We start from the raw sequence: 23,679 nt of genomic DNA, 5'->3' as shown, positions 1-23,679 counted from the left end.
ATCATTAGTGTTCTCTTACTCCTTACCTGTACTCCAAGTCTCTAAAACTTTTCACTTAACAGGAGTTCTCCAAACTCCTTATTAATGCCTATCATTTTCCTGCTTAACCCTTCCTTTAGAGTAAAGTGACAGATTTTTCTTCCTTAACATAATAATCAGTTGGTTATTTTATATCACTTTATAGCTTTGTAATTAGTCTAGGTCTGTGAAGGCGCCTGCTTCATAAGAAGTAAGTATAAATGGGGAAAAGCCATCTTTCCAGATCTCTTTTGACTTTATAAACCTACCAGAAGGGGATAACTCTGGCCTCACTCCTGGCTGTAGGAAAGAGGCCAAGTAGTATTGTGGAGAAGAACCAGGGTTCTGGAAGATTCCTTCTGAAATCCTGGCTCTGCGCTTGCCATCAGGTCACCTGAGTCAAATTGTTTAACCTCTCTGGCTGCAGTTTGCTCATTCATGAAAATTCCTGGAGTGATTGTGAGGCTTAAATGAGCGAATATATGTCTTAGGTTGAATGATATAAAATTGATATTTTTGTAGGATCAAAATGGTCGAATATTGGCAATGTATGTGGCTCAGATAGTTCAACCTAAAAAAATTGCTCAGATTGAGCTTGTCTTTTGGAGAGCCTCATGCCAATTTTGGCTACACCTTCACTTTCATAGAGAAAACAGTGATTTTTTTTTTTCATTAAATAGTGTTATCTATTCATCTATGGGAATGAACCCCTTACCTTATGAAACTCAGAAGCACTAAGCAGTTGAGCCTGGGGTAAATGCACATGCTTTTCTCTTTTTATTACTGAGTCACGGGTGGTATATTAACTTCCCATTGCATCTTTTCTAGCTGTGAAAAGATAGGATTGAATCAGCTGGTCTTAATGTCCTTTCCAACACTGATATGCTGTGACCCTATTATAAATTGTCCTTTCTTGACCAAATTTTAAGAAACTGAGCGTCAGGTACAGTTGTTTCCATGTTCACCTGTAACAAAGAGAACTACACCCTTTGCCTAGATTTCCGACTGCCGTATTCCAACTTGTGGGGGATGTTTCCAAGAAGTCAGCCTTAACACAGTAACCAACTTCCCTAAAATCAAAATGGTCATATCCTCAAAAATAATTGGATTTATCCCATCTTCTAGTAAAGTAATGCTCAAAATTCTCCAAGCCAGGCTTCAGCAATACGTGAACCGTGAACTTCCAGATATTCAAGCTGGTTTTAGAAAAGGCAGAGGAACCAGAGATCAAATTGCCAACATCTGCTGGATCATCGAAAAAGCAAGAGAGTTCCAAAAAAACATGTACTTCTGCTTTATTGACTATGCCAAAGCCTTTGACTGTGTGAATCACAAGAAACTGTGGAAAATTCTGAAAGAGATAGGAATACCAGACCACCTGACCTGCCTCTTGAGAAACCTGTATACAGGTCAGGAAGCAACAGTTAGAACTGGACATGGAACAACAGACTGGTTCCAAATAGGAAAAGGAGTACGTAAAGGCTGTATATTGTCACCCTGCTTATTTAACTTCTATGCAGAGTACATCATGAGAAATGCTGGGCTGGAGGAAGCACAAGCTGGAATCAAGATTGCCGGGATAAATATCAATAACCTGAGGTATGCAGCTGACACCACCCATATGGCAGAAAGTGAAGAGGAGCTAAAAAGCCTCTTGATAAAAGTGAAAGTGGAGAGTGAAAAAGTTGACTTAAAGCTCAACATTCAGAAAACGAAGATCATGGCATCTGGTCCCATCACTTCACGGCAAATAGCTGGGGAAACAGTGGCTAACTTTATTTTTCTGGGCTCCAAGATTGCTGCAGATTGTGACTGCAGCCATGAAATTAAAAGACGCTTGCTCCTTGGAAGGAAAGTTCTGACCAACATAGATGACATATTGAAAAGCAGAGACATTACTTTGCCAACAAAGGTCCGTCTAGTCAAGGCTATGGTTTTTCCAGTAGTCAAGTATGGATGTGAAAGTTGGGCTATAAAGAAAGCTGAGTGCTGAAAAATTGATGCTTTTGAACTGTGGTGTTGGAGAAGACTCTTGAGAGTCCCTTGGACTGCAAAGAGATTCAACCAGTCCATCCTAAAGGAGATCAGTCCTGGGTGTTCACTGGAAGGACTGATGTTGAAGCTGAAACTCCAGTACTTTGGCCACCTGATATGGAGAGCTGACTCATTGGAAAAGACCCTGATGCTAGGAAAGATTGAGGGCAGGAGGAGAAGGGGACGACAGAGGATGAGATGGTTGGATGGCATCACCGACTCAATGGACATGGGTTTGGGTGGACTCTCAGAGTTGGTGACGGATGGGGAGGCCTGGCGTGCTACGGTTCATGGGTCGCAAAGAGTCAGATACAACTGAGCGACTGAACTGAATTGATCCCATCTTCGCTTCATTATGATATTTATAAATATCTACAGGATGTCTTATCTTCATTTAGGAAGGTTACATGATTCTTGAATCAGTTGAATACTGCTAAAATCACTTCTGGTAGTCCCTGTGAATTTTAGAGAGCATCTTCTAATAGGTAACAGTTCTCCAAGTTGCATTTTTTCATACATAAACAAAGAAACCTAAGCCAATGTCACTATCCATTTCCAGGGACAGCATGACTTTCTGGTTAGAAATAGTAACTGGAGAATTTCAGTGGAAGTCACTTCCAAAATTATAAATTGACTGTTACGAAGTGTAAGCTGAAGGTTTTTTGTAAGCATTCTTTATGTTTTTTGGCAAGCATTTTGTGAAGAAAAGATAATAGCTAGATGAGAAAAGAATACATTTATATATATGTTAAATATATACCCAAACTGAGTATAAAAAAGACTTCTTTAATTTTGATACATGTTTGATAATAGGACATCATCTAATGTCTTCTTAAAGAGTCACTTTCTTCATGAAAGTGAAAGTGAAGTCACTCAGTCGTGTCCGACTCTTTGTGACCCCATGGACTGTAGCCCACCAGGCTTCTCCATCCATGGGATTTTCTAGGCAAGAATATTGGAATAGATTGCAATTTCCTTCTCCAGGGGCTCTTCCCAACCCAGGGATCAAACCCGGGTCTCCCTGATTGCGGGCAGATCTTTTACCTTCTGAGCCACCAGGGAATCCTTGCATCTTTTTGTACAGAAGCAATACAGTGAGCTCTGCTTCTGTCTGTTGATTGAGAGCAATGATTTACTTCCAGGCTTCAAAAGAGAAACACTTAATTTGAAGTCTGCTTTCTCCTCACCTTCTAAATTCAAAAGTACCTTTCTTTCAATAAGTGTTAATTCAGTGTTTTAGACATTTGACTGAGTATTCGTGGAAAAGATGAAAAAAGACAGTTCCTGACACCAAAAAGCCATCCCCAGGGTGGGGACTTGGGGTGAAAATAAAGTATGGTGTACAGGTAGGGTGGGAGATGTACCAGTGTTGAGAACACAGAGGCAGGACACATCACCCACGTATACCAGGTGTGGGAGGGGTAGGGTTGTTGTGGCTGGTAGCTGTGGGTGGCAATAGGAGGCAAAGAAGCCCCCCTGGGGCTGGTATTTGACTCATTGTGATGTATTATGGCTGCAACTGAGTTTGCAGGGAGGGGAGAAATGGGTCCAGAGACAGATGTACTTGTTTGCCATATAAAGGAACCCACATTATATGAATCTGAAAGTTCTGGGGAGCCCATGAAGGATATTAGAGAAGTAACTTCGTCAGCATTTTCTACTCAGAAAGCTCACTCTGGCTGCACTGTAAAGGCTAGGTTGGAGGAGCTACAGATTAGAGGCAGGAAGCTGCTTCGTGTTGTATTGGGTGAGCCTAAATTTGTCAATGGCGGCAATGGGACTGGAACATATAAGAAATATATTAAGGAGTTGATGGCAGGATATATGCATATTTTTCTGATTTGCATTTTATTATTATACTGAGCCAATGTGTAAACTAAGCCTTTTCAAGGAACCTGGTATTGTGATTTGAAGAAATAAAATTTAAATACAAAAATAACTATCTGAAGTTTAACCATAGTGGAACCATCTCAGCTTTATGTACTCCATCATAACGGTAGATTGGATTGCTGCAGGTTCTCTTAACAGGGACATTAAGTCTTATGTGCTCTCTGATTTCCAGTTAAATTAAATATCTCATTATTACGTGTCAGAGTTTGAGATACGTGAGCAACTATTCCACCTGCGTTTCATTGCCTTCTCATCCATATGCCCTCAATACCTTTTCGGTCTTCTGTTACTTCTGCTGACTCTGTTTTATTGGCCTTTGCCTATCTTTAGTTGTTTCTGCTTATGTTTTTCTGGAACTATTTTTTCCCAGGATTTGGGGGTTCTTTCATGGCTCCTTCTCCATCGCCAGTGACTCCAGCTCAGAATAACCTGCTACAGCCCAATTTTGAGGCAGCTTTTGGAACAACGCCTTCAACTTCTAGCAGCAGCTCCTTTGATCCTTCAGGTGAGGCAGTGATTTTTCAAATATTCTTTTTATTTGTTCTGTTTCTAAAATGCACCACCTCAGGTTCATGTGATATCAGGAAATTTATAAGCAAATATTGAATGAAGACCTGGTTTTAAAACTGTTCAATAAACCTCTCCTTCTGTAACCTAAGTAAATATTTTCCATACATTTTGGTGGCTTTAAGAATAACCTGCAGTCCCTTTCTGTTTTGTTTTTATTTTTTAGCAGAAATTTAACTTAACACGCTCACCATCTGTTTGCATGAGCTTATATGCACATGGTTTGGAGAAAGTTAAGGGAAAACAAATACTTGGTGCTAAATCTTTGTGCAGTATCTCAGTGTGTAGACACTCCCACTGCTGTTGCTTACACTCTCTGAAGTTCGCCTGGCCCTCCGTTTGATGAAGTTGACACGAATAGTATTCTTTGCCTGCCTTTAACCTTTCATCCTGCTGTCATTTTGTTTGTATTTTCTTCCATTCTACTCTTCTCATGCTGGGTCCCTACTACAAATTTTCAATTGGTGAGTTTTTGGTAATTGTGTTTCAGAAACACCCTAACTATATCCTCTGCCTGACAATTTGGTTGCTTCCATTGCCAGTGCTGAGTTGAATGCTGTCCTTTTTTTAATTTAGAATTATTGTAGAGTGGTGTGTGTATGGTAAATATGCATTGTTTTTTTATATATATAAAAAAATTAGCAACCATAAAACTTTTGATATAGGTATCAGCAGAATCTTTTGTACAAATCCTATGAGCCAGCATTTTTGAATAGTCTTTCTGTATTCCAGGAACTAAACAAATGGTCATTTGTTACATGCTGGTCAGGAACCATCAATAATAGCATGATTCTTAATACTGAAAATAGCATATATTGTAGCTATGCCCTTAAAGTTAGAACCAGAAGTGACTACTACAATGAAAGAAAAATCAAAATTCTTACTTCTACAGTATGTTTTTCAGATATTTATTAATAGGTACTAATCATCAGATCAGATTTTATTCCAGCACTGATTTCATAGGAATTAGGAGATTCGGACTTTCTTTCTCATTTAAGAATTTTTATAAAAGTAGGCATTGTAACTACCACATATTGAATGCCTATTTTGAGTGAGCATTATAGTAAAGGCACGACATATATCATCTAGTTTAATCTTCACAACAAATCCATGTTGTAGTTGTACTCTTCCCACTTACAGGTAATAAAAACTCAGACAGTCACTTTCTCAAAGTCACACACTAGTGAGGCAGGCAGCTGACATGAGCCCAATTCTGATTCCCAAGTCTGTGCTCTTTGCTGAACGTTACACAATTTTTTTTTCCACTTTCATGTTCATTAGTATTTCCATACTTTATGAGTAGCCATATGTAGAGATGTTTTTTGGTGTTATAGTCATTGAAAGTATGGATTAAATGCCTTCTTTGGTAAGATTGTAAATGTACTTGTTTCATTCTTTTTCAAAAGAGTTTCCCTTTGATTTTGCATATTTCTTTCGCAATTATTCTGAACCTGTTCTATTTGATTTCCAGTGTTTGATGGTCTAGGTGATCTTCTGATGCCAACCATGGCACCAACTGGGCAGCCTGCACCCATCTCACTGGTATCACCAAGTCCTGCAATGGCGGCAAGCAAAGCCCTTGGGAGTGACCTTGACTCATCTCTTGCCAGCTTAGTTGGCAGTGAGTAATAGAATAGTTTCTTCAGCAGAATCATATATGAATTTTTTTCTCTATATATTTTTGTGTATGTATAGTTTCTGGATTCACTTACAGGTGAGTATGTCAAGGAGTAGACAGAAATTCTTAGTGTTTTACCCAGTACAATTCCTTGGAAGATATACAGTCCCTGAGCCATTGTCTCACAAGCAACATGGAGGCCACTTTTAATCTGAATTACCAAAGGTTTAATTAGAGAGCATGTAGAGTGAAATCTAAGTGTTATCTTAAATAAATACTTAATTTTTTATTTCATTTGGAAATAACATATTTACCAATTGAGTATCCAAGTTAGTTTCAGTTATTCATTGAACAAATATTTATTGAGCACCAGGCAGTCTTCCAGGCTCTAGAGATTAATCAGTGAACAGGGCAGATAGAAATTTCTGTTCTTACAGTGCTTAGCAGGGCAGAGACAACATTAAATATTTTCAAATAAATAAATTCTCTAATATGTTAGGTTGTAAGTGCCACGAAGAAAAAACAGGACAGCCAAAGAGGGTTTGTAAGTGCTACAGAGTAGCCCTCACTGAGAAGGTAACATTTGTGCAAAGATTTAAAGGTAAAGGAATGAATCATATGGATATCTGAAGGGAAGAATTTGCGGGCAAAGGAGATGGCCGATACAAAGGCACTGGGACAGATGATTGCCTGGCATACTCAAGGAGCTCCATGAACATTAGTGACTGGAGCTGGGTAAGTGAAGGAGAGAATCCTAGGAGATGAGGGAGCTGTCACAAAGATTGGCCTTGTTTTAACTCTGAATTCAGTTCTTTTGTTAAGATGAATGGGCTTACCATCACCAATACCTCGATACCTTTTGTTTCACTCAAGGCTATATCAAAAGTTTATCGGATCCCTGGGACAACTTTTTTCCTATGTAGTATTCCTGCAGACATATTTTTGTTTCCCATTCCTATGATTTAAAGAAGACATTTCTCCAAAGAATGTATACATATGGCCAATATACATGTGAAAAGGGGCTCAACATCAGTCATCTGTGAAATGCCTATCCAAACTGCAGTGAAATATTACTTCACAACCATTTTTTGCCATTTAGTTGCTATATCATGTCATCTCTTTTGTGACCCCATGTACTGTAACCCGCCAGGCTTCTCTGCTGTGAAATTCTCCAGGCCAGAATATTGGAGTGGGTTGCCATTTCCTTCTCCAGGGGATCTTCCCAACCCAGGGATCGAACCCAAGTCTGCACTGCGGGTGGATTCTTTACTGCTGAGCCACCAAGGAAGCTAGTTCACGCCCATTCGGAGGCTGTAATAAAAAAAGATCATAACTAGTTTTGATGAAGACGTGGAAAAATTATCCCTTATGATTATGCAGTGGAAGTGAGAAATAGATTTAAGGGCCTAGATCTGATAGATAGAGTGCCTGATGAACTATGGAATGAGGTTCATGACATTGTACAGGAGACAGGGATCAAGACCATCCCCATGGAAAAGAAATGCAAAAAAGCAAAATGGCTGTCTGGGGAGGCCTTACAAATAGCTGTGAAAAGAAGAAAAGTGAAAAGCAAAGGAGAAAAGGAAAGATATAAGCATCTGAATGCAGAGTTCCAGATAATAGCAAGAACAGATAAAGCCTTCTTCAGTGATCAATGCAAAGAAATAGAGGAAAAGAACAGAATGGGAAAGACTAGAGATCTCTTCAAGAAAATTAGAGATACCAAGGGAACATTTCATGCAAAGATGGACTCGATAAAGGACAGAAGTGGTCTGGACCTAACAGAAGCAGAAGATATTAAAAAGAGGTGGCAAGAATACACGGAAGAACTGTACAAAAAAGATCTTCACAACCCAGATAACCATGATGGTGTGATCACTAATCTAGAGCCAGACATCCTGGAATGTGAAGTCAAGTGGGCCTTGGAAAGCATCGCTAAGAACAAAGCTATGGAGGTGATGGAATTCCAGTTGAGCTGTTTCAAATCCTGAAAGATGATTCTGTGAAAGTGCTGCACTCAATATGCCAGCAAATTTGGAAAACTCGGCACTGGCCACAGGACTGGAAAAGGTCGGTTTTCATTCCAATCCCAAAGAAAGGCAATGCCAAAGAATGCTCAAACTACTTCACAATTGCACTCATCTCACCCACTAGTAAAGTAATGCTCAAAATTCTCCAAGCCAGGCTTCAGCAATACGTGAACCGTGAACTCCCTGATGTTCAAGCTGGTTTTAGAAAAGGCAGAGGAACCAGAGATCCAATTGCCAACATCCGCTGGATCATGGAAAAAGCAAGAGAGTTCCAGAAAAACATTGATTTCTGCTTTCTTGACTATGCCAAAGCCTTTGACTGTGTGGATCACAAGAAACTGTGGAAAATTCTGAAAGAGATGGGAATACCAGACCACCTAACCTGCCTCTTGAGAAATCTGTATGCAGGTCAGGACACAGCAGTTAGAACTGGACATGGAACAACAGACTGGTTCCAAATAGGAAAAGGAGTACGTCAGGGCTGTATATTGTCACCCTGCTTATTTAACTTCTATGCAGAGTACATCATGAGAAATGCTGGGCTGGAAGAATTACAAGCTAGAATCAAGATTGCCAGGAGAAATATCAATAACCTCAGATATGCAGATGACAACACCCTTATGGCAGAAAGTGAAGAGGAACTAAAAAGCCTCTTGATGAAAGTGAAAGTGGAGAGTGAAAAAGTTGGCTTAAAGCTCAACATTCAGAAAACGAAGATCATGGCATCGGTCCCATCACTTCATGGGAAATAGATGGGGAAACAGTGGAAACAGTGTCAGACTTTATTTTTCTGGGCTCCAAAATCACTGCAGATGGTGATTTCAGCCATGAAATTAAAAGGTGCTTACTCCTTGGAAGAAAAGTTGTGACCAACCTAGATAGTATATTCAAAAGCAGAGACTTTACTTTGCCGAGTAAGGTCTGTCTAGTCAAGGCTATGGTTTTTCCTGTGGTCATGTATGGATGTGAGAGTTAGACTGTGAAGAAGGCTGAGCACCGAAGAATTGATGCTTTTGAACTGTGGTGTTGGAGAAGACTCTTGAGAGTCCCTTGGTCTGCAAGGAGATCCAACCAGTCCATTCGGAAGGAGATCCGCCCTGGGATTTCTTTGGAAGGAATGATGCTGAAGTTGAAACTCCAGTACTTTGGCCACCTCATGTAGAGTTGAGTCATTGGAAAAGACTCTGATGCTGGGAGGGATTGGGGGCAGGAGGAGAAGGGGACGACAGAGGATGAGATGGCTGGATGGCATCACTAACTCCATGAACATGAATCTGAGTGAACTCCAAGAGTTGGTGATGGCAGGAGGCCTGGCGTGCTGCGATTCATGGGGTTGCAAAGGGTCGGACACGTCTGAGCGACTGAACTGAACTGAACATTGCTGGGGAGAATGTATTGATAACATTGAGCGGCTGCCATGAAAAGTGATTTGGCAGTTTCTGGAAATGTTAAACATACAGTCACCATTCACCAGAGAGGGTACCAGGTGACTCGCCTAGAAAGCTCTTCCCCAGATCTCTGTGCAGCTTTGCACAAGCTTCACCCCATGAGGCTTCTTTGAGCACCCTATTTAATCCTGTCTGCCCCCACTCTCAGCCTAACCGACCAGCTCTCTCTTACCCTGTTCTTCATATTCATTTTTCCATAGGCTCACTGTATCGCCTCTAGTAGCTTATATACTCTTCTATTATTTTGTTGTTTTATCATCCATCTCACCCCAAGAGAATGCAAATTCCTCTGGGACTGGGATCTTTATTTGCATCACTGGCTTATCTCATGTGCTTAGAACAGTGCCTGGCATATGGGGACTCGGTAAATATTTGCTGTAGTAGTAAATGAATTGAGATTAAAGCAGATTGTATTAACCCATTGGATGAGGATTTGCCAAGACAACTCACATAATTCGTAGATTCACTAGAAGGACCCAAGGGAGTCAGCACATGGCTGTACTCCCAGCTGAGATTACAGCAGAATCGTAAGGATACACAGCTGGATCCTCAAGGGAAAAGTCCAGAAGAATCCACACATGGACTTCCTTATGCTCTCTCCTCACTAAGAGTGGGAGAACACACAAACATGCAACAACACACACAGTTTTCTTCCCAGGAAAGCCCTTTATAAAGATTCGGCATCCAAGGCTTTTATTGGATCCTCATCCTGTAGGCACTCTGCCTAACATGTACCAAAATACCAGCCAGTCTCCTGAAAGGAAAGCAGATTTTCAGCATAAACCTAGTTGCTTCTACAGTTCAGACAGTTGAGCCACGCTTATCATTAGGAAAGTATTATCTCAGTGTAGAGAACAGTTTGGCTTCCCAGGTAGCTCAGTGATAAAGAACCTGCTGGCTAATCATCCCTAGGTCAGGAAGATCCTCTGGAGAAGGAAATGGCAAGCCACTCCAGTATTGTTGCCTGGGAAATCTCATGGAGTCTCAAAGAGTGGGACATGACCTAGCCACTGAGCACAGAGAACAGTTTATATTAGCCAAGTTCCCAGCCACGCAGGCCTAAGATAGCAATCTCAAGCCTCCTAAGTTCACACATTTCTGAATACCGATTGCCTTGAAAGTTTGATCCTTAAGAATAACGTGAAGTGAAAGAAAATGTTGGCCTTGTGAATATGTTTCCTAAAGTGGTTTCTCTTCTGTAAAACTAAATGCAGTCATTTGCATGCAAAATATGGGCTTTTTTTAGACCTCTGATTCTTTGATCTTTTAAATGTCATATCATTTAAGCTGAGTATAGACATTTAAATTCTTTTTTCTCTTATCCATTTATAGATCTTGGAATTTCTGGTACCACATCCAAAAAGTAAGTATTTTTGAAACTGTCTGGTTTTCTTATGACAGTGTATTTGTACTTGTTTGAGACTATCAAACTTTGTACTTAATGGAGTATTACACATTCTCAGGCTAGGTAACTTCTAAATTGGTTTTTATTTCATCGTCAGTTTTTGTTTTTGTTGTTATTCTACTGGAATCTCTATTCCACTATTGACTCTTCAATGAAAAGGAATAATCTGTTTCAGTCTCCAGATTCACACTAAATTATATCTAGAAATACTTGGGAATTGTGGTTTGAATACTTTAATAGCTTTAAATTCTAGATTCATTGTAATATTCCTCACTAACATTGATTTTAGAAAGTGTCTCATGGAGTCTCATGGAGGAAGAATAGTAAAAATGACAATGTACACTTTTTTTAGATGCATATTTCAACATCTCTGAAATTGGGATGCATATAACAATAGATATAATCTTATAATCACTGGAAGGCAGGTGGTAGTCATGATTCAACTGTGTGAAACCTTCTGTTGAAGCCACTAAGATCCAGAAAGTGCCATCATGGATTCATTATCAGTTCAGCAAAGGATACACAGACACAGTATTTATGACTTACTTGGAAGTTTTTGTAACCAGTGATGAATTCAGTTGAATTTTGTGGCGCGTTTTTCCATGAGCAGTGACAGGAAATTCCTGTTATCACTGAGGTCAAAACTCTTATTGATTTTTTTGTCAAATATTCTTAAGCTCTCTTAGATACAATATGGTAAGACTCTTCCATCTGTTTTATCCCATTCTCTTTATTACTTCTTGACCCCAAATAAAAATAAACATTTATGGAGCCACATACTGTTCTTTTCTGATTGTGTGTGTGTGTTTTGCATGGTTGATTTTAGGGGAGATCTTCAGTGGAATGCTGGAGAGAAGAAGTTGACTGGGGGAGCCAACTGGCAGCCGAAAGTAGCCCCTGCCACCTGGTCAGCAGGCGTTCCACCCAGCGCACCCTTGGTACGTAGCTTCCAGAGGCCAGGGTGGTGCAGGCACTGTGCCAGTTTCCAGGTGTATGGAGCAGGGAGCATGTTGTTGAATTTTGCTACTGATGTTGTACTTCATGATCCGTGTTGAAGAAATGGAGCAAGATACAATATTTACCAAGATGCAATATTTACCAAAAGGCAAATTTCATTGACTTTATATTTACTAAAGATTATGACCTAGCTTTTTATTTTAAGTATTTCAAAATAGTATTTATACTTTTTCAAACATTAGTTTTTTATTTCTATAATTATAGAAATGATATTTCAATATTTTCAATATTTTGAAACATGTAATACCATTGATCTTTATCTATGTTTTTATCACATCTCTTGCCCACATTTCCTGATGGTCATAAATAATGAAGACTTTTATTCTTAGCAGAAAGAGTGAGCTGTTTTCTATTGTGTACCTGAACTTTCATTTAAAAACCCTATGAAGTCTTGTCACTGTTTTTTAAATTTGAAACTACTATCACCACCTTTCCTATGAAATTTAAATAGGTCTCATTTCTGTATCCCCTGGAGTAGAAAATAGCAACCCATTCCAGTATTCTTCTCTGGAGAATCCCATGGACAAAGGAGCCTGGCAGGCTGTAGTCTATGGGGTTGCAAAGAGTTAGACCCAATTGTGAAATAACACTTTTGTTTTCAATACTATTATTATTAATTGAACTACAACTTAAGTGGTAGTTTCTATAGGAAAATATCTTTTCAGACTTGGTTTCCAAAACCCACTTCCTCTGGTCTCCCCATTCCACCCCCTGGTGTTTGTAAGAGAGCAGGAAACTCAAGGACTAATACTCTCTGACTTTGGTGAGTTCAAAGTCTGAAAGAACTTAATTTTAAGAAGTGATTTCCAAAAGATAACAATGAGAAGATTGCCTATTATATCTGGATGTTTACCTTTTAAAATCTTTCTTTGCATAAAACAATGCTTGAAGTGAAGTGAAGTCACTCAGTCGTGTCCGACTCTTTGTGACCCCATGGGCTGTAGACTACCAGGTTCCTCTGTCCATGGGATTTTCCAGGCAGTAGTCCTGGAGTGGATTGCCATTTCCTTCTCCAGGGGATCTTCCCAACCCAGGGATTGAACCCGGGTCTCCCGCATTGTAGACAGACACTTTACCATCTGAGCCACCAGGGAAGTCCAAAACAGTGCTTAAGAGGGCCATTTTTATATTTATCTATAAGTAAAGTTCCATTTTAAATAATTTAATAATAAATTAATTTAATAATTAAGGTTCCATTTCAAAGGATACTTGGTAGAAAACTACCCATCTCTTTCAAACTGACCTATGGGTCAGGAAACAAAGATCATGGCATCCGGTCCCATCACTTCATGGGAAATAGATGGGGAAACAGTGGAAACGGTGTCAGACTTTATTTTGGGGGGCTCCAAAATCATTGCAGATGGTGACTGCAGCCATGAAATTAAAAGACGCTTACTCCTTGGAAGAAAAGTTATGACCAGCCTAGATAGCATATTCAAAAGCAGAGACATTACTTTGCCGACTAAGGTCCGTCTAGTCAAGGCTGTGGTTTTTGCATTAGTCATGTATGGATGTGAGAGTTGGACTGTGAAGAAGGCAGAACGCCGAAGAATTGATGCTTTTGAACTGTGGTGTTGGAGAAGACTCTTGAGAGTCCATTGGACTGCAAGGAGATCCAACCAGTCCATTCTGAAGGAGATCAGCCCTGGGATTTCTTTGGAAGGAATGATGCTACAGCTGAAACTCTAGTACTTTGGCCACCTCATGCGAAGAGTTGACTCATTGGGAAAGACCTGATGCTGGGAGGGATTGGTGGCAGGAGGAGAAGGGGACGACAGAGGATGAGATGGCTGGATGGCGTCACTGACTCGATGGACGTGAATCTGAGTGAACTCCAGGAGTTGGTGATGGACAGGGAGGCCTGGCGTGCTGTGATTCATGGGGTCGCAAGGAGTCGGACACGACTGAGCGACTGAACTAACTAACTAATGGGTCAGGAAGATCCCCTAGAGAAGGAAATGGCAACCCACTTCAGTATTTTTGCCTGGAGAATCCCATGGACAGAGGAGCCTGGTAGGCTACAGTCCATGGGGTCCAAGAGTCGGACCCGGCTTAGCGACTAAACCACCACCACCATGCCCAGGATAACCATATAATTTATTGTGCAAACTAGTGCTCTTTGAAGGTAAAAGGAAGCATAATTGTTACTCTGTGACCCCAAGCATGTGTCTGGTGGCCCACATAGATGCTGAGACCATAAGCAGGTAGCACTCTGGGCCTAGGCAGCTGCATTCCATTCTTTATTTTCTTAGTCTATTTTTTTGAAGTATAGTTGATTTACAATGTTGTGTTAATTTCTGCTGTGCAGCAAAGTGATTCAGCTATACATATATATGTATATATTCTTTTTCATACTCTTTTCCATTATGGTTTAATCACAGGATGTTGAATATAGTCCCCTGTACTGTACAGTAGGACTTTGTTGTTTATCCATTCTCTGTGTAAGAGCTTGCTTCTGCTAACCCCAAACTCCCACTCCATCCCTCAACTGCACTACATTCTTAAATACAAAAACAGTGTTGGGGGTAGAGGGAGAGAGATTCAATAACTCTGAATAAAATCCCTAAAGAAAGAAAAAGCTTCTTCAGAACGCATCTTATACATCTGTTAATACTGCATATTGTCAAGAAATCATAATTTATATTATCATCACCGAATTAGAAGAGCTCATTTTTCTATTCTCTTCTATGCAAAATTAAAGAGATCTTATTTGCCGTCCTAAGTCGTTTATATTCTTCCCTGGTGGCTCAGACGGTAAAGCGTCTGCCTACAATGTGGGAGACCTGGGTTCAATCCCTGGTTTGGGAAGATCTTCTGGAGAAGGAAATGGCAACTCACTCCAGTATTCTTGCCTGGAAAATCCCATGGACGGAAGAACCTAGTTAGGCCACAGTCCATGGGGTCACAAAGAGTCGGACACAACTGGGATGCTGAGGATCTAGTGTTGCTCTTATCAGCAAGATAAAGCTGTTCAGTGTTTTGGGTTTTGTTTTTTTTTTTTTTTTTCCAGTTAGGGTATAGTTGCTTTACAATGTAGTGTTAGTTTCTACTGTACAACAAAGTGAATCAGCTTTGTGTGTGTGTGTATATATATATATATATAGATAGATAGATAGATAGATAGATAGATAGATATCTCCCTCTTGGACCTCTTTCCCACCTACCCACCCCCATTCAGTGTTTTTTAACTGGTTAGTTAAAAAACAGTCATGGTGATAGCAAAGTCAAAGAAGAAGATAGGGGAGTGGAGGGAAAGGTGGTGAGAATGCTGACATCTGGCAGATCAACCATAGGTGAAAAAAAAAAAAAAAGTGTGGAGTCAGAGGTGGAGAGTAAGATAAGAAAGAAAAGTCTCAGGCAGAATCCACTCAACTGGGGATTATTGTGAACAAACTCAGCAAGACACTGGCTGCCAGGTTTCTATATAGGGCAGTTTGCTGAGTAATGAGGCCATTATCCCTGAAGGGGAACAAGGGAAAAGTATTTTAAAGACAGTATTGAGCTGGAGAGCTTCCTTGACCATCACCTCCCCTAAGATGAAGATTTTAGCCATACACAGTTACGAATTCATCAGATACTTAACGAACAACTCTTTTGCTTCTTCAGGGCCACGAGGCCACCAGTTATCTGGTTGGCAGGCAGCATCCTGGAGACTGAGATTAACATTTTCATTTGTTTTAAACCCCCAAACACCTTATTTTTGTTTATGAGGCAGAGAACTTTACACTGTTAATAATGAAACTCAAGAAAGTTAAAGACAGTAGACTTTAGCATAAAATGTCCACAGCAGCTGTGGAAAGAGAAATTAGAACAACAAAAGTAATCTTTTAGGAGGGCAGAGTTGCCTAAACAGAGTTGTAGTTCTGTCTCTTTTATTTTCCTTAATGTTTTAGGCAGCAATATGAAGGCAGTTATTTTTTCATTGTTAACCCTCACTTAGTCACAAAACTTTACTACCATTTGCTCCATTTACTGCAGAACTGTACTTCCCAATCAAAATTCTGGCTTGCTTTCACTTTAATCATTCTGAGTTTCTCTGGCTTGCATCCACCCCAGTTCTCCCATAAAATGTCTCTTGCATTTTTCTATTCCTTAAATATGTTTGAGTCTCTTTTTCTAAGGACAGTCAAGAAAAAGGAGAGAGAGCTGAGATGTGTGCTTCAGAAGCAATGAGGGAGGGTTTGCAGGTTTCCCCATTAATCTGCAGGCCTTTGTTTTTGAGTAGGACATGAAAGGGCGGATGTCAGGGTGAAGACCCTTCTGCTGCGTTTTATAGATTTTATTAAGAGACAAGAGCTAAGGTTAGTTTTCTCAGTTTGTTTAAATTCCCCTTAAATGCTGCTTAAAGGTGCAACTCTAAAATTTTTCAGATGACAGCACCCAAATTAGATCTAAAAAGCTTTAACAGGACTGGCATACTATCATGGCCTTCAATAGGGTTATTCATTCCTAGTTTTGAGCACAACAGACCTGCTAAGTTTCCATCAGACAAACTAGGAAGGTACTTGCAACTCAGAAATATGTGCATTTTGTAGGCCATAGTTCTGCCCCTAAAACCAGCTACCTTTATACGTCTGTTGGTGAAACATTTTGTTGAGGATTTAAAAAGAAAATTTTTTAAACCTTAGGATAAATAATATTGAGGGGATAAATTATTGAGTTAATCTACCATTTGAAGAAAATGACAAACTTAGACTCTCTTTAAACTTTTGACCCATTTATTTGATCAGGAATATCTGCAGATTCATTTTATTTTGATAACCCTAATGATACAATTCTTGTAAAAAAATACAATTGTTATTGTAAGGTACAATTCTGATAAAGCAGTTCCAATCAGTGATACAATTCTTGGTCTGGTGAGTAGCCTACCCCTAGACTGTTAAAATAATGAATAGAGTGAATCTGAAATATAATATTTCTCTTATAGAGGAAGAAAAATAACTTTCCCTCTATCCTTCTAAGTTCTTAGTGGAGACTCCTATAGTAATACATATTAACAAGAGAGAAACAGAAACTTGTTAACATGTATGCTTCATATATACATGGGAGATACCAAAGGGAAAAATGAGTAACTCCCTGAAGTGGTCTAAGCCACTGGCTTAAATAACCATCTTCAGCTAAAAACAAAAGAAAGAAAAATATAGGGTGGCCAGTTAATGGAGAGGTTACCAGGAAAAGCAGGTCAACAAAGATAAGGTCTGTTATACAGGGCTTCCCTGATGGCCCAGCGGTATAGAATCCGACTGCCCGTGCAGGAGACAGGAGTTTGATCCCTGACCCAAGGAGTCTCACACGCCACAGAGCAACTGAGCATCACAACCACCGCGCCTGTGCTCTAGAGCCTGGGAATCGCGTACTGAAGCCCACACTGCCTGAAACCTGTGCTCTGCAACAAGAGAAGCCACTGCAATGAGAAGCCTGCGCACTGCGACTGGAAAGGAGCCCCCGCTTGCCGCAGCTAGAGAAGAGCCCGTGCAGCAACAAAGACCCAGCCCCCGCCAGAAATGAAGAAAGAAGTAGAATGACTGTGGAAATTCGTTCTTTACATTTAAGTCAATGGCTCCTCTATTGATAAGAGATTCTCCTGTGATTTAGTCATCCCACTTTTCCTGGTACTGACCCTTCAGTGGGATCTCCTTTGTAAATTTAAGCACACCTCACAAAAGTTCAATGTCTACTGTTCTCAGGGCTCCACCTGCATCTGCTGTTCTTCAAAATAATCGGCTCATAAGAATCCTTGCGCCAAAAAACATATTGGGGGGATATTTTGCTACCCTTCAGTATTTTCTTTCTTTTAAGAAATGTTTTAGATAAATTTGTGTAACATTAAGTTACAGCTTTAAAAGTGTATAATTCAGTGATTTTTAGTATTTTTTTGATGTTGTAAAACTGTTACCATTCTCTACAATTCCAGAATATTTTCATCACCCCAAAGAGGAACATGGTCTTTCCCGATTTTCTGCTTCTCTATTCCATGATATCCAAAAATTTACCGTTTCTATGGGTTTGCTTCTTCTGGATTTTTAATATAAATAGAATCCTACACTAGGGAGTCTTATGTGCAGGACTTCTTCCACTTAGCCTAATGTTTTCAAGGTTGATCTGTGTTGTAGCATGTAACAGTACTTCATAATTTTATGGCTGACAGTTCTGTTCTTTGGATATACCACATTTTGTTTGTTCATTCATTAATGAATGGACATTTGTGTTGTTTCCACGTTTTGGCTATTATGAAAGGTACTTCTGCTATTTGTATACAAACTTTGGTAAGGATATATGTCCTCAGTTTTCTTGGGAATATACCTAGGAATGGAAATGCCAGGACTTGTGTGACTGTTGAGATTTTTGAGGAACTGACAGACTTTTCCACAGCAGCTGCATCATCTTATATATTTACACCATCAGTGCATAGGGTTTCAATTGTGACTTTCATATGCATTTCCTTAATGACTAGAGATCTTGAGAATCTTTTCATGTGCCTAACGGTCATTTGTATATCCTTTTTTTTTTTTTTTTGAGAAATGTGGTGAGTTCTAAGGGAACTTTATTATTCTGGATACTAGATGCTTATGAGATATATGATTTGCAAATATTTTTTCACATTCTGTGAGTCGTCATCATTTTCTTGATAGTATCTTTTAATGCACAGAGTTTTAAATTCTGATAAACTCCAATTTTATCTATTTTTGTTGCTGTTGCCTGTGCTTTTGGTGAAACCATTGCCTAATCCAAGGTCTTAAAGATTTATACCTAGGCTTCTTTCTAAGAGTTGTATAGTTTTATCTGTTACGTTAGGTCTTTGACCTATTAGGCTCATTTTCATGTGTGGTATGAGATAGGGGTCCAAATTGTTTGTGTTGCATGCGCAAATCCAGTTAATCCGAGAACCATTTGTTGAAAATGCTGTTTTTTCAACAATATTCTTCACAGTCTTCTCAAATATCAGTTGACCGTAGATATGTAGATTTATTTCCAGACTCTCTATTCTGCTGTATGGATCTGTGTGTCTGTCCTTATGCCAGTACCACAGTGTTTTGATCAAATGTAGCTTAGTTGTAAGTTTTGAAACCAGAAAGTGTGAGTCCCCCAAATTCGTTCTTCTTTTTCAAGATTGTTTTGTCTATTCTGGGTCATTGGATTTCCATATAAATTTCAGGTTCAGGTTGTCCATTTTTCCAAGAGAAGCAGTTAAAGTTGATAAGGATTGAAATTTTGATAGGAATCACACTGAATCTATAAAGCGAATTGGGAAGTGTTGTCATCTTAACAATATTAAGTCTTCTAGTCCTTAATAGATTAGATGATGTCTGTTTTCCAAGTTGTCTTCAATTTCTTCAACAATGTTTTATAGCTGTCAGTGTATAAGTGTTGTACTGTCTTGTTAAATTTATTTCTAAGTGTGTTATTTCTAATGCTGTTATAGATTAAATTTTTTGTGATTACATTTTTTATTGTTCATTGCTAGTCTGAACACCACATTGATTTTTGTATATTTATTTTTTATCTTGCAACTGTACTGAACTTGTTTATTAACTCTGATGATTTTTTGCCTGTGACTACTTAGATTTTCTCTATATAAGATGATGTCATCTGCAAATAGAGATACACTTATGCTTCCTTTCTTATTTTAATGCTGTTTCTTTTTCTTACCTAATTGCACTGACTAGATCTCCTAGTATCTCTTTCTCTTGTTCTTAGGGAGAAAACTTTCAGTCATTCGACTTTAAATATGATATTCAGTTCAGTCGTTCAGTCGTGTCTGACTCTTTGCGACCCCATGAACCACAGCACACCAGGCCTCCCTGTCCATCACAAACTCCTGGAGTACACCCAAACCTGTGTCCATTGAGTCGGTGATGCCATCCAACCATCTCCTCCTCTGTCTCATCCCCTTCTCCTGCTGCCCTCAATCTTTCGCAGCATCAGGGTCTTTTCCAGTGAGTCAACTCTTCACATCAGGTGGCCAAAGTATCGGAGTTTCAGCTTCAACATCAGTCCTTCAAGTGAACACCCAGGACTGATCTCCTTTAGGATGGACTGGTTGGAGCTCCTTGCAGACCAAGGGACTCTCAAGAGGCTTCTCCAAAACCACAGTTCAGAAGCATCAATTCTTTTGTGCTCAGCTTTCTTTATAGTTCAACTCTCACATCCATACATGACCACTGGAAAAACCATAGCCTTGACTAGATGGACCTTGTTGGCAAAGTAATGTCTCTGCTTTCCAATATGCTGTCTAGGTTGGTCATAACTTTTCTTCCAAGGAGTAAGCATCTTTTAATTTCATGGCTGAAATCACCATCTGCAGTGATTTTGGAGCCCAGAAAAATAAAGTCTGACACTGTTTCCACTGTTTCCCCATCTATTTCCCATGAAGTGATGGGACCAATTGCCATGATCTTCGTTTTCTGAAGGTTGAGCTTTAAGCCAACTTTTCACTCCCTTTCACTTTCATCAAGAGGCTCTTTAGTTCTTCTCCATTTTCTGCCATAAGGGTGGCGTCATCTGCATATCTGAGATTATTGATATTTCTCCCGGCAATCTTGATTCTAGCTTGTGCTTCCTCCACCCCAGTGTTTCCCATGATGTACTCTGCATATACGTTAAATAAGCAGGGTGACAATATACAGCCTTGACGTACTCCTTTTCCTATTTGGAACCAGTCTGTTGTTCCATGTCCAGTTCTAACTGTTGCTTCCTGACCTGTATACAGATTTCTCAAGAGGCAGGTCAGGTAGTCTGGTATTCCCATCTCTTTCCGAATTTTCCACAGTTTCTTGTGATCCACACAGTCAAAGGCTTTGGCATAGTCATTAAAGCAGAAACAGATGTTTTTCTGGAACTCTCTTGCTTTTTCCATGATCCAGGGGATGTTGGCAATTGGATCTCTGGTTCCTCTGCCTTTTCTAAAACCAGCTTGAACATCTGGAAGTTCACAGTTCATGTGTTGCTGAAGCCTGGCTTGGAAAATTTTGAGCATTACTTTACTAGTGGGTGAGATGAGTGCAATTGTGAAGTAGTTTGAGCATTCTTTGGCATTGCCTTTCTTTGGGATTGGAAGGAAAACTGACCTTTTCCAGTCCTGTGTCCAGTGCCGAGTTTTCCAAATTTGCTGGCATATTGAGTGCAGCACTTTCACAGAATCATCTTTCAGGATTTGAACTAGCTCAACTGGAATTCCATCATCTCCACTAGCTTTGTTCATAGTGATGCTTCCTGAGGCCCACTTAACTTCACATTCCAAGATGTCTGGCTATAGCTGAGTGATCACACCATCATGATTATCTGGGTCATGAAGATCTTTTTTGAACAGTTCTTCTGTGTATTCCTGCCACCTCTTCTTAATATCTTCTGCTTCTCTTAGGTCCATACCATTTCTGCCCTTTATCACGCCCATCTTTGCAGAAAATCTTCCCTTGGTATCTCTACTTTTCTTGAAGAGATCTCTAGTCTTTCCCATTCTGTTGTTTTCCTCTATTTCTTTGCATTGATCACTGAGGAAGACTTTCTTATCTCCCCTTGCTATTCTTTGGAAGTCTGCATTCAGATGGGCTATGTTTCCTTTTCCCCTTTGCTTTTCACTTCCCTTCTTTTCAGAGCTATTTGTAAGGCCTCCCCAGACAGCCATTTTGCTTTTTTGCATTTCTTTTCCATGGGGATGGTCTTGATCCCTGTCTCCTGTACAATGTCACGAACCTCCATCCATAATTCATCAGGCACTCTGTCTATCAGATCTTGTCCCTTAAATCTATTTCTCACTTCCACTGTATAATCATAAGGGATTTGAGTTAGGTCATACCTGAATGGTCTATTGGTTTTCTCCACTTTCTTCAATTTCAGTCTGAATTTGGCAATAAGGAGTTCATGATCTGAGCCATATTCAGCCCCTGGTCTTGTTTTTGCTGACTGTATAGAGCTTCTCCATCTTTGATTGCAAAGAATATAATCAATCTGATTTCGGTGTTGATCATCTGGTGATATCCATGTGTAGAGTCTTCTCTTGTGTTGTTGGAAGAGGGTGTTTGCTATGACCAGTGTGTTCTCTTGGCAGAACTCTATTAGCCTTTGCCCTGCTTCATTCTATACTCCAAGGCCAAATTTGCCTTTTACATCAGGTGTTTCTTGACTTCCTACTTCTGCATTCCAGTCCCATATAATGAAAAGGACATCTTTTTTTGGTGGTAGTTCTAGAAGATCTTGTAGGTCTTCATAGAACTGTTCAACTTCAGCTTCTTCAGCGTTACTGGTCAGGGCATAGACTTGGATTACTGTGATACTGAATGGTTTGCCTTGGAAACGAACAGAGATCATTCTGTCGTTTTTGAGATTGCATCCAAGTACTGCATTTCGGACTCTTTTGTTGACCATGATGGCTACTCCATTTCTTCTAAGGGATTCCTGCCAACAGTAATAGATATAATAGTCATCTGAGCTAAATTCACCCATTACAGTCCGTCTTAGTTCGCTGATTCCTAGAAAGTCAATGTTCACTCTTGCCGTCTCTTATTTGACCACTTCCAATTTGCCTTGATTCATGGACCTGACATTCTAGGTTCCTATGCAGTATTGCTCTTTACAGCGTCAAACCTTGCTTCTATCACCAGTACCATCCACAAGTGAGTGTTGTTTTTGCTTTGGCTGCATCCCTTCATTCTTTCTGGGGTTATTTCTCCACTGATCTCCAGTAGCATATTGGGCACCCACCGACCTGCGGAGTTCATCTTTCCGTGTCCTATCTTTTTGCCTTTTCATACTGTTCCAGGGGTTCTCAAGGCAAGGATACTGAAGTGGTTTGCCATTCCCTTCTCCTGTGGACCACATTCTGTCAGACCTCTCCACCGTGACCCATCCATCTTGGGTGGCCCCACACGGCATGGCTTAGTTTCATTGAGTTAGACAAGGCTGTGGTCCATGTGATCAGATTGGCCTGTTGTCTGTGATTGTGGTTTCCATCTGTCTGCCCACTGATGTCCTTTCTCAGTGCCTACCATCTTACTTGGGTTTCTCTTACCTTGGACGTGGGGTATCTCTTCACGGCTGCTCCAGCAAAGCGCAGCCGCTGCTCCTTACCTTGGACGTGGGGGTAGCTCCTCACTGCTACCACCCCTGACCTCATTGTGAGTTATTTGTAGATGCCCTTTATCAGGTGTAGGAATTCCCCTTCTATTTCTAGTTTATTTAGTGTTGTTGTGTCATGAATGGATTGTGGATTTTGTGAAACACTTTTTCTGCATATACTGAGATCAGTTTTTCTTTTATTTCTTATATTATTATAGTATATTACATTAATTGATCCAACCTTACATTTCTGGAATAAATCTCACTTGGTCATGGGCTGTAATTCTTTTAATATGCTGCTAAATGTGGATGTGGTATGCTAGTATTTTGTTGAGAATTTTTATATTTATATTTGTAAAGAATTTGGCTATAGTTTTCTTATGATGTCCTTGTCTGTATTTGGCATCACAGTAATACCGGCATCACAGAATGATTAGAAAATGTTCCTTTTTGTTTTTTTGAGAGCTTGAGAAGGGACCTTTAATAGAATGGACCAGTGAAGCCATCTGATTCTGGGCATCTCTGTGATCAAAAGTTTTTGATTACTAACTCAGTCTCTTTACTTGCTATACATCTATTTAGATTTTTTTTTGTTTC

At 39.8% G+C, this 23,679-nt stretch overlaps 1 protein-coding gene across 7 annotated transcripts in view; it reads left to right on the top strand.

Annotated features, from left to right (window-relative positions):
- The window catches only part of SNAP91 (synaptosome associated protein 91), a 170,285-nt gene that overhangs the window by 134,056 nt on the left and 12,550 nt on the right, over positions 1-23,679 (top strand). For 6 of the 7 annotated variants that reach the window (XM_018052935.1, XM_018052934.1, XM_018052936.1 and 3 more), the window contains 4 exons: positions 4,313-4,447; positions 5,981-6,130; positions 10,938-10,968; positions 11,837-11,948. In XM_018052935.1, coding sequence (XP_017908424.1) covers positions 4,313-4,447; positions 5,981-6,130; positions 10,938-10,968; positions 11,837-11,948 — 428 coding nt within the window. The remainder of the gene's footprint in view (positions 1-4,312; positions 4,448-5,980; positions 6,131-10,937; positions 10,969-11,836; positions 11,949-23,679) is intronic. The other variant, XM_018052937.1, reaches the window with a different exon arrangement.

The sequence above is a fragment of the Capra hircus genome, chromosome 9 (assembly GCF_001704415.2).
Source record: "Capra hircus breed San Clemente chromosome 9, ASM170441v1, whole genome shotgun sequence".
Taxonomy (NCBI): domain Eukaryota; kingdom Metazoa; phylum Chordata; class Mammalia; order Artiodactyla; family Bovidae; genus Capra; species Capra hircus.
This window is presented reverse-complemented; position numbering and strand designations above follow the sequence as displayed.